At 65.7% G+C, this 14,799-nt stretch overlaps 1 protein-coding gene across 4 annotated transcripts in view; it reads right to left on the bottom strand.

Moving 5' to 3' along the window:
* Positions 1 to 14,799, bottom strand: part of EVA1C (eva-1 homolog C) — a 35,907-nt gene that overhangs the window by 4,412 nt on the left and 16,696 nt on the right. For 3 of the 4 annotated variants that reach the window (XM_079762618.1, XM_079762619.1, XM_079762620.1), the window contains exons 2-6: positions 12,201 to 12,394; positions 11,383 to 11,506; positions 8,824 to 8,973; positions 2,197 to 2,340; positions 327 to 413 (exon numbers count right to left, since the gene is read on the bottom strand). In XM_079762618.1, coding sequence (XP_079618744.1) covers positions 327 to 413; positions 2,197 to 2,340; positions 8,824 to 8,973; positions 11,383 to 11,506; positions 12,201 to 12,394 — 699 coding nt within the window. The remainder of the gene's footprint in view (positions 1 to 326; positions 414 to 2,196; positions 2,341 to 8,823; positions 8,974 to 11,382; positions 11,507 to 12,200; positions 12,395 to 14,799) is intronic. The other variant, XM_079762621.1, reaches the window with a different exon arrangement.

Below are 14,799 nucleotides of genomic sequence, written 5' to 3'. Positions count from 1 at the left end.
ATGAGAAGACAGGAGGCTCGGCCCACGATACACAGAAGCCCTGAGGGCCTCCAGGAGGCGGCGGGCGCCCAGGCGCAGCGCGATCAGAGCGATCAGCTCGCCAGCAGCCCACCCCCCCCGCAGGCCCGCGTGTTCTGAGCAGCCGTCTGTTTCGATCTGATTTTTCCTTCGGGAAGAGAGTGGATCGGGGAGGACTGGTTCTAGGTGAAACTTAAAAACGAAGTAAAGTGCTGGTCCCACTGGCCGCCTTCGCACGGCTCCTGTGACACCCCTTCCCCCCGCCCGCGGCCAGGCCTGCCGAGGCCCCAGCGAGCCCGGCACGTTACCGTGGCCGCCGGCCTCGTCCTCCTGCTTCAGGGAAGGGTCCGGGTCGGCGAGGGCGGGGTCCACCGCGGAGAGGATGTTCCTGGGCACTGAAACCAGGAGGGAAGAGACGAGATTAAAAACTCAGTTCCCACTGCGCGTGCGTCACGGGGCGTCCGGGGCACTCAGCCAGTGGCCACCCAACCCCAAAAGGCCGTCCTGGCGGAGGCGCAGCATTGACCACGACGGCCGGGAGGACATGCAGACCCTGCGCCTCTCGCTGTAGAACACGCTGACACCGCCACGTGGACGAGCCTCAGAGACACGACACGCAGATGCCACGGATCGCTGGCCCCGTCACACGGAGCCGCCAGGAATGGCCACGCCACAGGGACAGCCCACGGGGAGAGGCCGGTGCCCCGACCGGAGTCCAGCCCTGCAGCCGCCGGCGGGAACCCAGGGCCTTAAAGGGCCAAGACGACGGCCGTGACCCAGCCGGCCCCTGGCGTCCGCGGGGGAACCACACGCGGTGAGTCTCGGGGGTCTGAATTTCTCCCCGAATAAAACTTCGGTGTCGAGCTGGGTCGGCGGAGGCGTCAGGAAAGAAGCCTGGCCCTGGCGGGGGCTCCGTGCTCGGCGCGCCGTCCGTCCTGGGCACCAGGCCGCGGTTCAGGCCCGGTCGGGGCACACTCCCAGCCCTCGGGCTCCATCCCTGGTTGGGGGAGTACGGGAGGCAACTGATGGATGTTCCTCTCTCACATCGATGTTTCTCTCTCTCTCTCTCTTCCTCCTCCCCCTCCTCCTCCTCCTCCTCCTCCTCCTCCTTCTTTCTCTCAAATCAATAACATGCTCCCAAGTGAGGATTAAAAACACAATAAAGAAAACAGGAAGACGCGTCGCAGGTTGAACTCCGGCCCTAAGAATTCTGCGCGTTAAAGACTCTGCCTCTGTCGCCTGCTCCTCCCCGTCAGCGGGCCGCCGGCCACACCTGCCAATCCCGGCCCCCTGCTCCCTGCGGCCCCACCTCCCGGCCCCTGCTGGCCGGGCCCTCGAGAGCCGCCCAGGCTGGGGCCCCGGGAGTCCTGTGCTCCCAGGAGGCGGGGGGGGGGGGGGGGAGTGCTGGCTGTGCCCCCAAGCTGGTGACTCCCGGGGCCGCGGCTACAGGGTTGGCGAGAAGCCGTCCCGGCGGAGGCGAGGGAGCTGGCCAGTGGCCGGGCCTCCAGGCCTCTTAGGAAGGAAGTCTACAGCCCAGAAGCCCACGGCCCAGAGTGTGGCCGGAGGTCAGACTTGGAGGGGCAGCGGGAGGACCTCAGTGAGCCGCGCGGAGGCGCTCCAGCCACACCCCGCCCTGCCCGACCAGCGACCAGTCCTCCGTGCCGAGGATGACACCCGCCAGGCGAGCCGCAGGTCAGAGAGCCAAGGGCCCGAGCCGCTCACCCCAGGCTCACAGCAACGCTGAGCTCGCCCCCAGCCGAAGGCCGAGGAGCCGGTGGAAGGAGCTCCACCGACAGGGAGGCTGTTCTTTTAAAACGCCAACGGCCATGTCCCCGAGGACGTCCTTCCGTGGCCTCCGGGCCCGCAGAGCCCAGCTGGACCCCCCAGCCGGCCCCCCCCCCCCCAGCTCTCACCTCCTGCGAGCCCAGAAGACGACCCTGCTCTCGGTGACATCAGCTTCCCTCCCCACCGCCCCCGTGGCTGCCGATCCGCTTGCTAAGAGCTTTGACGCGAATTTGGACCAAACTCTGCTGCTTATGTGGCGAGCGCCTTGTGAACAGCCATCAAGTCCGAAAGGGGACCCCGGGCTCTGGGTGACGGCAGCGTCAGGAGCAGCGCCGCGGGCTGTCATGGCCACCGCCTCCGGGCAGGCCGCCGGGGTTGAGGGGATGATCTTACCACAGGCGTAGGCGACGGTGAGGTACTTCCTGGCTCCGGGCGGACAGGGGCTCCCGAAGTGGAGGCTGTCGACGAGGATCCTGCATCTCTGCCGCCCGTAGCACCTCCGGGCCAGCACGTGCGAGGCGGAGTGGGACAGGCAGTCTGCAGGCGGACAGCGGCGAGAGCGTCAGGTGCGTCCCGCACACGGCGCCCCATGGCCCATGCCGTGTCCCGGGGATAAGTACACCGGGCGGGTTCAGTCTCCTCTGGACAGCGGCTCTGATGACTTCCTGGCTCAGGAAGGCCCCCAGCGCGGGCCACGTGCCATGGAGGAGCAGGCCCCAGAGGGCCATGTACCACGGAGGAGCAGGCCCCAGAGGGCCATGTACCACGGAGGAGCAGGCCCCAGAGGGCCACGTGCCACGGAGGAGCTGGCCCCAGAGGGCCACGTACCACTGAGGAGCAGGCCCCAGAGAGCCACGTACCACGGAGGAGCAGGCCCCAGAGGGCCACGTGCCACGGAGGAGCTGGCCCCCAGAGGGCCACGTGCCACGGAGGAGCAGGCCCCAGAGGGCCACGTTCCACGGAAGAGCAGGCCCCAGAGGGCCAGGTGTGGAGGTGCTGGCTTCCTGGGCGGCAGCGGGAGGGCCACCTGAATCTACAGTCTCACGGGGCCTATGCCTCCATTTCGCACGCACCGGGCCCCACCCGCTCTGTAACCGGCTCTGCACCGAACCGGCAAAACCAGCACAGCGTGGACCGAAGGCTTTTGTTCCATCTGTGACGCCGGCCACTCTGGGGACTGTTTACCGTTTCTATTGAGAATCCATTTCCCTCCACGATAAGCTCCGTGAGGACTGGACGATTTCTATCTTTTAAAAAATATATATATTTGTTTTATTGATTTCAGAGAGCAAGGGAGAGGGAGAGAGAAACATCAATGAGAGAGAATCATGGACCGGCTGCCTCCTGAACGCCCCCCACTGGGGATCAAGTCCACAACCCGGGCCTGGGCCCCGACCGGGAATTGAACCGTGACTTCCTTGTTCACAGGTCGACGCTCAGCCACTGAGCCACGCTGGGCGGGCCCACTTTAAACTCTGTCTCCTACAAACGGTCCCGAGCGCAGGGTGGCCCAGGGTGGTCAGCCCCGAGTCAGACCCGGTCGCCTGGCATCTTCCTGAAAACCCAGTCTGGGTCCTCTCCCTCCCACCAGGATGAAGCCACTCGCTCCCACGGAGACCGGGGGCAGAACGGCCTCGGTAAGTCAGACAGTCACCCCTCCGCCCGGCCGCGTGGCTCAGTGATCGACTCTCTCGAGTCACTGATGTTTCTGTCTCTCTCCCTCTCCTGCCTCTCTGGAATCAATAAAATGTATTTAAGAATATTTTCTAAAAAATAAAGTGGTCTTTCCCTCCCAGCCTGGTTCTGTGCACCACCCCCCCCCCGCATGTGATGATGGGTGCCCCCCCCCCGTGAGGACGAGGTGCCCCCCTCCCCCGTGTGATGGCGAACGAGGTGGCCCCCATTTGATTGCTGGTCTCCCGGCTGCTGCTTGGCGGGCCGCTCTTCAGAACCTGCGGGCACCTGGGTGACGGGCGGCTGCTCGCCAGGCCGCCTTGGCAGCAGGAGCCCGGCGCCTCGATCTCCGCCTGCAGAGCCGGGCCTGCCCACACTCGGCCCGGGGGCGGCGTTCTCCCTCCTTATTAAGCAAACAGCAGGATCCCAGGCATCCACCCAGGAAATGTGGCTGCGGCGGACGGGAGTGTCCCCGGGGATGCCCCCCAGGGACCTTCCTGGAGCTTTAACGTGGGCCCGGCCGGGTGGCTCAGTGGTTGACGCCGACCTGTGAGCCAGGAGCTCTGGGTTCAATGCCCGTCAGGGCACAGACCCGGGTTGCAGGCTTGATCCCCAGTAGGGGACGTGCAGGAGGCAGCCGATCAATGATTCCCTCACATCCGTGTTTCTCTCTCTCTCTCTCTCTCTCTCTCTCCCCTCCCTCCTCCCTCCCTTCCATTCTCTCCGAGAACCAACGGGAAAGGCCCGCAGGTGAGAACAGAAAGAAAAGAAAACGGAAACCTTCCTGTCGGAGCTCTGCGGCCTCGCTCTCCTTTCTGCCGCCGGTGGGGTGCCGCCCAGGAGGCCCGGTGACCAGTGACCGTCCCTCAGCGCGGCCTGGACACACACCCTTCCCCTCCCCCATCTGAGGGCGGAGCCGCTGCTTCCCGACCCCGACCCCCAGGCCCCGCTGTCCGCACCCTGTGCCCAGGGGCGCCCAGGCTCCGAGCCACCTGTAGCCTCTCCGAGAGGGAAAGCACCGTGACCTTTCCGAGGCCCGTGACCTTTCCGAGCCGGAGAGGCCCCGCCCCTCGCCCCGGCAGGCATCCTGCAGGCCCTGCCCCCTCCTCCGGGGTGGGGCTCGGTCCTGTGGGAGCTGCGAGCAGAGCACACACACACACACACACACACACACACACACACACACACACACGGCTGTGGCTCGGATGTGGCCTGCAGGCATGTTTGGCTTGGCTCACACGGTGTTTTGAAAGTTGGAACATTTCACATGAAAAGAAAACAGAAATGGGTTTCCGATCTCCCCGAGGTCAGGAGCTGGGACCAACCGGCCCGCATCCGGCCGCGACATCCACCGCGCAGCCCGGGCACCTGGGGGCTCAGCTCCACGCACGCGGCCGCCACGCTGGCCCGGCCTGCCCTCCCCCTGGGAGCCTGCCCTCCTCCTGGGAGCCTGCCCTCCTCCTGGGAGCCTGCCCTCCTCCTGGGAACCTGCCCTCCTCCTGGGAACCCTGCCCTCCTCCTGGGAGCCTGCCCTCCTCCTGGGACCCCCGCCCTCCTCCTGGGAGCCTGCCCTCCTCCTGGGAACCTGCCCTCCTCCTGGGAACCCCGCCCTCCTCCTGGGACCCCCGCCCTCCTCCTGGGAACCTGCCCTCCTCCTGGGACCCCTGCCCTCCTCCTGGGAGCCCTGCCCTCCTCCTGGGACCCCTGCCCTCCTCCTGGGACCCTGCCCTCCTCCTGGGAACCCTGCCCTCCTCCTGGGACCCCTGCCCTCCTCCTGGGACCCCTGCCCTCCTCCTGGGAGCCCTGCCCTCCTCCTGGGACCCCTGCCCTCCTCCTGGGACCCTGCCCTCCTCCTGGGAACCCTGCCCTCCTCCTGGGACCCCTGCCCTCCTCCTGGGACCCTGCCCTCCCCCTGGGACCCCCGCCCTCCCCCTGGGACCCCCGCCCTCCTCCTGGGACCCCCGCCCTCCTCCTGGGAACCTGCCCTCCTCCTGGGAACCTGCCCTCCTCCTGGGACCCCCGCCCTCCTCCTGGGACCCCTGCCCTCCTCCTGGGAGCCTGCCCTCCTCCTGGGAGCCTGCCCTCCTCCTGGGAACCTGCCCTCCTCCTGGGAACCTGCCCTCCCCCTGGGAACCTGCCCTCCTCCTGGGAACCTGCCCTCCTCCTGGGAGCCTGCCCTCCTCCTGGGAGCCTGCCCTCCTCCTGGGAACCTGCCCTCCTCCTGGGAACCTGCCCTCCTCCTGGGAACCCCGTCCTCCTCCTGGGACCCCCGCCCTCCTCCTGGGAACCCCGTCCTCCTCCTGGGACCCCCGCCCTCCTCCTGGGAACCCTGCCCTCCTCCTGGGAACCTGCCCTCCTCCTGGGAACCTGCCCTCCTCCTGGGAACCTGCCCTCCTCCTGGGAGCCTGCCCTCCTCCTGGGAGCCTGCCCTCCTCCTGGGAGCCTGCCCTCCTCCTGGGAACCGGCAGGAAGGACGCAGGCACCGTGGCTGCAGGGCCGCCTCCCGGGGGGAGCCTTGTGCAGGTGACTGTTTCGTGCTGCGAAGACAGACGCACGGGGCACAGAGACTGCGGAAGCCTCTGGGGCGACGGACGTCGATGCCCATGGCGCGACGGAGTGACGGCGCTGGCCGTGCAAAGACGTGTGAGAACACTCCAGCCCGGAGCGGGGTGCCCCGTGAGGACCAGGGAGGGGTCCCCTGCCTGACGCAGAGGCAGGAGGAGGGAGGGGGCGACGTTCCGAGCACGCCTGTTACTGAGAGGGGACGGGGGTGCAGGACTCCCTGGTCGCTCCTGGGCGCGCGACGGGGTGCCCCTCACCTCTGCCCACCTGGCAGCCGGGCAGCGGAGACGGGGCCCTCTCCCCAGACCTCAGGCAGAGCGGCCGGCTGCCCTCGGCCCGCCGGGGTGTGGTCTGCCTCAAACACCGCCAGCATCCCCCACCGCGGGGACAGGCGCCTCCCGGACACGGGCCGGCCTCGGTGCGCCGCCTGGTGCCCGGCTGCCCTGCTCTTGGGCCTCCGGGGAGCCAGCCTGAGAGGGGAGGGCGTTTCGGCTCTTTCTCTCCATCAGACGTGTTACTTATGCATGAGCGTCCCTCAGAGCCATGTTCCCTCCCCCCGGGACCCATGAATACATTGTAGCAATGTAGCGGGTTCAGAAGCTCCGTGTAGATGCTGATGAGTGCGGCTCAGTGCCCTGGGCCTTCCAGGGTGAGGACTGTTCTCTCTGGTGAGACACAGGTGGGGTCAACCTCACAGGTGGGGGGTCAACCTCACAGGTGGGGGGTCAACCATCACAGGTGGGAGGTTAACCATCACAGGTGGGGGGTCAACCATCACATGTGGGGGGTCAACCATCACAGGTGGGGGTCAACCATCACAGGTGGTCAACCATCACAGGTGGGGGGTCAACCATCACAGGTGGGAGGTTAACCATCACAGGTGGGGGGTCAACCATCACATGTGGGGGGTCAACCATCACAGGTGGGGGTCAACCATCACAGGTGGGAGGTTAACCATCACAGGTGGGGGGTCAACCATCACAGGTGGGGGTCAACCATCACAGGTGGGGGGTCAACCTCACAGGTGGGGGGGTTAACCATCACAGGTGGGGGGGTCAACCATCACAGGTGGGGGTTAACCATCACAGGTGGGGGGTCAACCATCACAGGTGGGGGTCAACCATCACAGGTGAGGGGTTAACCTCACAGGTGTGGATGGGGGGTTAACCTCACAGGTGTGTGTGGGGGGGTTTAACCATCACAGGTGGGGGGTTCACCTCACAGGTGGGAGTGGGGGTTAACCTCACAGGTGGGGGGGTTAACCATCACAGGTGGGGGGTTAACCTCACAGGTGTGGATGGGGGGTTAACCTCACAGGTGGGAGTGGGGGTTAACCTCACAGGTGGGGAGTTAACCTCACAGGTGGGGGGGTCAACCATCACAGGTGGGGGGTCAACCATCACAGGTGGGGGGGTCAACCATCACAGGTGGGGGGTCAACCATCACAGGTGGGGGGTCAACCATCACAGGTGGGGAGTTAACCTCACAGGTGGGGGGTTAACCATCACAGGTGGGGAGTTAACCTCACAGGTGGGGGGTTAACCATCACAGGTGGGAGTGGGGGTTAACCTCACAGGTGGGGAGTTAACCTCACAGGTGGGGGTGTTAACCATCACAGGTGGGGAGTTAACCTCACAGGTGGGGGGGCGGTTAATCTTAGGTGCCAGTTTAGTTGGGCTCTAGTGCCTAGTCGTCTGGTCAGACACGTCTGGATGCTGTTGAGAAGGTACTTTTTTTTGTTGGTTTTTGGTTTTTTTAATCCTCCCTCGAGGATGTTTTCTCCATTGATTTTTAGAGAGAGCAGAATGGAGAGGGAGAGAGAGAGAAACACCGATGTGAGAGAGGCAGAGCGACTGGTGGCCTCTCACCTGCTCCGGACGAGGGCCGGAGGTGCCCCTGACCGGAATCAAACCCGGGACCCTTCAGCCCGCAGGCCGACACTCTGTCCACTGAGCCACACCGGCCAGGGCAGGAGGGCATATTTTAAAGCTGGGACTGAAGTTTACTTTCCCTAGTTTTTGTGTGTGACGAACGTTTAAACCAGGAGCCTGCCTGAAGCAGACCTCCCTCCGGTGCGGGTGGGCCTCGCCCGAGCAGTGGACGGCCTGAGAGCGAAGACCGGGGATTTCCGGAAAAGGACGTTTTCTCGAGGCGGCAGACCGGATTCTCCGCGGGCTGCCGGCCTGGGTCCCGGAGCCAGACTCCGAGGTGGACACGGGCTCCTCCCGAGCTCCTCCCCGCAGGCGCCCCGAGACGTCAGACTCGCAGCCCTGCACCCCCCTCAGCGGTTCCTCTCTCTCCGAGTCTCCTACCGGCCGTTCCTCGGGGGAATCCCGACTAATCGTAGCGCAGAGGGGCCTGATGGGTGGGCTCAGGCCCGTCTCGGCTGCGGTCTGGGCTCTAATCCACCGGCTCCTCGGGGGCCGCCTGCGGACTCCACGCTGAGCAGCCTCAGCGGGCGCGGCTGGGTCCCTGCCCCACAGCCTCCCCCGGGACTGCAGCCTCTCAGCCTTCAGCGCCCGCTCAGCGCAGTCACTGCCTGAACCCGCCCTCCCTGCAGCCCTCCCCGCTCCCGCCCCACACGCTGTGCCCGGCCCATCAGCCCCTGCCGGCTGCTTCCTCACCGCCCCTCGCCCGCTGCTGGGCGGTCCGCTCCGTGTGGACTCCGTGGGGGTCCCTGAGCGTGCCCCGTGCCTAGAGCAGGGCCTTGCATTCAGCAGGCGCTCAATAGCTACTCGGTGTGGAATGCGGGGCGCCCCCCATGACGGCCACGTGAAGACCTACCGAAGGGCGGTGGCCGGGCCCCCGAGGCGCACAGGTCCGCGTCCTGGGCCCGCCGGCCGTAGGCGGCCGCGTAGATGTTGAGGAACTTGGAGGCGTGGCAGTGCAGCGTCAGCGCCTGGCCCTCGCACACCGTCTTGTTCTTCAGCTCATCTGGGGCAGAAACAAAACCGGGCGTCCTCAGCTCCCCGGAGCGCCGCCCGACGGGGTGCCGGGACCCCAGGCCCCACCCTCGGGGCAAACTGGGCCGTGGGCTCGGGCAGGCGCTGCGCCAGCCGTCTTAGGACAGAGGACGGCCCCGGGGCCGAGGCCGCCACGCCAGGCGCGGACAAGCCGTTTCACCATTTAGGATTTTTTTCCAATTGTGTATTTTGTTGGGTCAAAGGTCAAATGTTTTCCTTCCTCGGGTTGCGATCAAACTGTTGGGAAGCTCCCGGCCTTACAGAGGCAAACACGGGGCCACTGGGCGGGGACCTTCGTGACCTGAAGTGGATGGAGCTGAAGCCCCACAGGAACACGAAGGAAACGCTTTCCAGACATAAACGCCACCTTTCTCTTATGCACCGAGCGGCCAGGTTACTGTGGTCTCTGAACGCAGAACCACCTGGCCACTCAGTGTGTATCCAATATGATAAAAGGCTAACATGCACATTGTCCCCTCGACCAGGAGTTCGACCAGCAGGCAGGCCGGCCAACCGCCCATGTCCCCTCCCCCTGGCCAGGCTGGCCGGACCCCACCCATGCACGAATTCAGGCACCAGGCCTCTCTATATATATATACTGAGTGGCCACATTATGCTGTCTTCAGAGATCATAATAATCTGGCCACTCAGTTTGTGTGTGTGTGTGTGTGTGTGTGTGTGTGTGTATGTATATATATAGTATGTTTTTGTTGACTTCAAAAAGAGAAAGGGAGAAGGAGAGAGAGAGAAACATCAATGGTGAGAGAGAATCATGGATCAGCTGCCTCCTGCATGCCCCACACTGGGGATGGAACCCACAACCCGGGCCTGTGCCCTGACCGGGAATCGAACCAGGGACGCTTCAGTCCGCAGGCGACGCTCAACCCCTGAGCCACACCACCTAGGGCCGAACACTGGCTTCGATGCGGGCGCCCCACCAGCGGGAGAACACCCAAAAATGTGAAGAATGCCTCCTGGGCAGAGCAGGCCGGGAGGGAGGGCAGGACGCCAACCTCGCCTATCTCGCCAAGCTCGCACCTCGGCCCCGGGAGGTGCTTCCAGGAACGGCCTCTCTTTCCTGCGCTCCCCCCTTTCCCTCCTGAATGCTTAACGGTAAGCTTTCTTTTGGAGGCAGCCGTGCCCTGGGTGGCTACCACCTCCCTGAAGTTCAAGGCCATCCAGAGAGGCAGGAAGCCAGCCAGGCTGTCCCAGGTAACTCAACACCCGCGGGGACGGCCCCAGCGATCGCCTCCTGGACTGGGGGCCGGGGTGGCCCCTGACGGGCGGGGGTGACGGTGTGTCACGCGGACTCTCGGGTCCTCGGGAACGTGCTAAGGCACCATCGCCCGAGAGTGACCGTTCTGGGTTCTCACGACCATGGGCCACGGCATAGCCGCTCCTCTTCTTGGGGAACGAGAGCTTGTCCCAGGCCGTGGGCGCTCACTGGGCGCGGGCTAGACGGGTGCGGGCAGGCCGGCCCCACGGGGCTCAACGGGGAGAGTGACGGCCTGGGAGGGGGCGGAGCCAAGACTCTGCTTAAAGGACAACAGCAGCCCGGCCCGTGGGGCTCAGGGGGTGAGCGTCAACCCAGGAACCAGGTCACGGTCCGATTCCCGAGCAGGGCACAGGCCTGGGTTGTGGGCTCCATCCCCAGTGAGGGGCGAGCAGGAGGCAGCCGATCCATGACTCTCTCTCTCATCACTGTTGTTTCTATCGCTCTCTCCCTCTCCCTTCCTCTCTGCAATCAGTAAAAATATTATTGAAAAAACACAAAGACCCCAGAGCTGCCTAAATCCGAAGCCTCGCTGAACCCACAGTTCTCTGACGGGATGAGGTCTGGGGGCGGCGCCGCAGGGGCCACTCGGGGAGAAGGACAGCTGGGCTGCAGCGTAGGAAGGCTTTCCAAACACGGGCACGGCCAGCACGCACAGGGGCGCGGGCACGGTCAGCACGCACTGGGACGCGGGCACGGTCAGCACGCACGGGGGCGCGGGCACGGTCAGCACGCACGGGGGCACGGGCACGGCCAGCACGCACGGGGGCGCGGGCACGGTCAGCACGCACTGGGACGCGGGCACGGTCAGCACGCACGGGGGCGCGGGCACGGTCAGCACGCACGGGGGCGCGGGCACGGCCAGCACGCACTGGGACGCGGGCACGGCCAGCACGCACTGGGACGCGGGCACGGCCAGCACGCACAGGGATGCGGGCACGGCCAGCACACACAGGGGCGCGGGCATGGTCAGCACGCACAGGGACGCGGGCACGGCCAGCACACACAGGGGCGCGGGCACGGTCAGCACACACAGGGGCGCGGGCATGGTCAGCACGCACGGCACCACGTCGGGGGGCCCAGGAGCCCAGGCCCCCGGGCACTTACTCGGCTGGCACTTGAAGGACACCAGCAGGTACTTGCTGCTCCCCGGGCAGAGGTCCGGCCCGAACACCCGGCTGTTGACCAGGAGGCGGCAGGCCCGCTGGTTCTGGCACTCGTCCAACACCTTCTGGCGGGAGGAGACAGGGAGGGGCTTGTGACACGGCGGCTGGGCCACACCGGGCCGGGCTCAGCTCGGGAGCGAACAGCGGGCCCAGCGGCCCTCGGAGCAGCCTCCCCTCACCGCGACGGGACCACTGCCCACCAGCCGCGTGCTGCAGGCGGTGAGGCCGAGGGCGCTCTGGGGCCAGGAGGCCCGGCCACCGCTCCTCACCCTCAGGGACACAGCAGAGCTGCATCCGGGGGGCCCGAGCGACCCCACCCAAACCCAGCCCACAGGTGGAAACCTGAAGAGACAGAGAGACAGACAGAGACAGACAGACAGAGAGACAGAGACAGAGAGAGACAGAGAGACAGAGAGAGACAGAGACAGAGAGAAAGAGAGACAGAGACAGAGAGAGACAGAGAGACAGACAGAGACAGACAGACAAAGAGACAGAGATAGAGAGACAGAGACAGAGAGAGACAGAGACAGACAGACAGAGAGGAGAGAGACAGACAGAGACAGAGAGACAGAGAGACAGACAGAGATAGAGATAGACAGAGAGACAGAGAGAGAAAGAGAGAGACAGAGACAGAGGCAGACAGAGAGACAGACAGAGACAGACAGAGAGACAGAGACAGAGAGAAAGAGAGACAGAGAGACAGAGAGACAGGCAGAGAGAGGACCACGGCCCCCGTCTAACACCCACGAAGCGCAGTACCTGGAAGGTGGTGGGCGCCTCGCAGGCCAGGCTGTCCCCGCCCTGGGCCGGCTGCTGGCCGCCGCACGCTCGGCGGTCTTGCCCGTAGAAGGCCGCCTGGACGCTGATGGAGGAGTGCCGTGGGCACTGCAGGCTCAGGTGGTCGCCGTCGCAGGCGTAGGCCGTGTGGTTTTGCAGCAGCTTCGTCAGGTAGCCTGGAAGGCAGTCACGGTTACGAGAGGCGGGGGCTCGCCGCTCCTCCCAGGTCGGGAGGAGGTCACAGGTCAGGAGGAGGTCACAGGTCAGGAGGAGGTCACAGGTTGATTACGGTCAGGGCACATGCCCAGGTTGTGGGCTTGATCCCCAGTGGGGGGCGTGCAGGAGGCAGCTGATCCATGATTCCCTCTCATCATTGATGTTTCTCTCGCCCTCTCCCTTCCTCTCTGAAATCAATCTACACTAATAAAAGAGAAACATGCAAATTGACGTACCTTCGCGACACCCACCAGCCAATCAGGAGTGAGTATGCAAATTAACCAAACAAAGATGCCAGGTTGATTTGCATACGCAGGCCCCGAGCGGCCGGGGGCGTTCCACACCGCCCCCAGCAGCTCCGGGCCTCTGGGCAGCGTGGGAAGGCAAGAAAGGCAGCCCCGGGCCAGAGCGAAGGCGGTGCCGGCAGCCAGGGGAAGGAAGGCCCATTCTTGCACGAATCTTCGTGCGTCGGGCCTCTAGTAAAAATATATTTAAAAAATAGTGCCCCCCAAATCCATGTTGGCTGGGGACCTCAGAACGTGGCCTTGTTTGGAGACAGGGCACTGAGGGTGTCACTGTTAGGGCGGGGTGGGCGGGCCTTTACGGCCACAGGGCGGGTCCTCCAGAGGAGAGAAGACCCAGAGGATGGACCACGTGTGAGGACGGGAGCGACCGGCCGAGGAAGCCAGGACACGCAGCCGGCAGCCAGAGCCCTGGGGACCCTCCCCGGCCCCTCGGCAGCCGGCCCTGCGACCCCTGATCCAGAGGAGCCTCTGCTCTGGGGGGGAAGGAACTCCTGGGGCTCCCCCTCCCGGGCGTGGCCCTGTCACAGCCTCAGCCTCTGACACGGGCTCCTCCCGCTCCCCCCTCAGCCTGGCCGGCGGGCAGGGCCAGGGCCCCGAGGGCCGATGGACGGACGGCCTGGCCGGCGGGCGGCCCAGCGGCCTCTCAGGAAGGAGGAAGGAAGGTTCGGCCGGAACGTGGATTCCTTTCCTCCTCCTCACACCTCAGGTCCTGGCGCGGCCGGGAGCAGAGCCAGGGACTTTTTGGGGAGGCGCGTGGGGGGCTGGCAGCCCTCAGCCCCAGGGGGTGGGGGAGGAAGGCAGTTCCAGAACCTCCAGGTTCCCACACGGACGGCCCGGCGTGCTGAGTCACTCCCAGTCGGGTTTCACAACCACCCGGAACCACTTCTGGGCAAAGGCGCTGTCCAGAGGGTCCCCCCCCCCCGTCCCCCCAGCAGCCACAGCAGGAGGGACCGGACGGCCCGGTGTCCCGCAGCCTCACGCGCAGCCCGCGAGTCCGAGGGTGCAGACCGGCCCAGACCCCAGCTCTCACTGCAGCCCTGGCCACGCACGGATCCCCGTCCCCAAACGGCCGAGAAGTCGCCACCCGCGTCAGCTCCCTCGGGAGGCAGGGTGACATCAGTGAGGGGGGGGGGGGTCAGGGTCCCGCTTGTGGGGCCACCCCTCTCTCTGTGTCCCCCGCCAGCACCAGGAGGGCCAGACAGACACACACCCCGTGGTCCCGGGCTAACGGTCAGGGTCCTCACGGGGAACACGGCGGGTCCCGATAAAGCCGGAGCTCCGAGTGCAGCTCCCTCCTGGGACCTCCCACCCGTGGCGGCCGCCGCAGGGGGCTCAGGGCCGCCCGATGCTGCCCCGGGCCGGCTCCCGCCTGAAGCTCCCCGGCCGGTGCCCCATACGCGGCTCTCTGCACTCTGGCCATTAAAACTGTCTTGGCCCTGGCCGGGTTGGCTCAGTGGATAGAGCATCAGCCTGCGGACCGAAGGGTCCCAGGTTCGATTCCAGTCAAGGGCACGTACCTCAGTGGCAGGCTCCTCCCCGCCCAGGTCCTGGTCAGGGCACGTGCAGGAGGCGACCCGTGGATGTGTGTCTCTCACATCGATGTTTCTGTCTCTCCCTCTCCCTTCCACTCTCCCTAAAATCAATGGGGAAATACCCCCGGGTGAGGAGTAACAACAAAACTGTCCTGTCCGGCTCCCCATACGCCCAGGCCACGCTGGGCGGCCAGCGGACTGAACGTGACTTGGCCTCGTGGTCGCGGTTTGGCGGAAAGGCCGTGCGTGACCGGCTCGGTGGACGGCGGGCTGAGGCCGAGGGGTGGCGCCCAGGGCGGGTCACGGCAGAGGAAGCGGATTCGCTGTGGCCACTGCCTCCCTCCTCAGTCTGTCGTGTCGTCCGTCCCGGGAAACAGGGCTGGGCCTCCACGGGGCCATTCCCCTCGGAACGACACGCGTGCGCGGGCCGGCGCCCTGCCTGCCACGTCCATTCCGGGAGGGCGGGGCCTTGGCGCCCGAGGAGGGGCCGTCCCCGGGGGTCAGGCCAGCAGGCGGGTCCCCGAGGTT

This window comes from Cnephaeus nilssonii (assembly GCF_951640355.1).
Source record: "Cnephaeus nilssonii genome assembly, chromosome: 3".
In the NCBI taxonomy this organism is placed as follows: domain Eukaryota; kingdom Metazoa; phylum Chordata; class Mammalia; order Chiroptera; family Vespertilionidae; genus Cnephaeus; species Cnephaeus nilssonii.
This window is presented reverse-complemented; position numbering and strand designations above follow the sequence as displayed.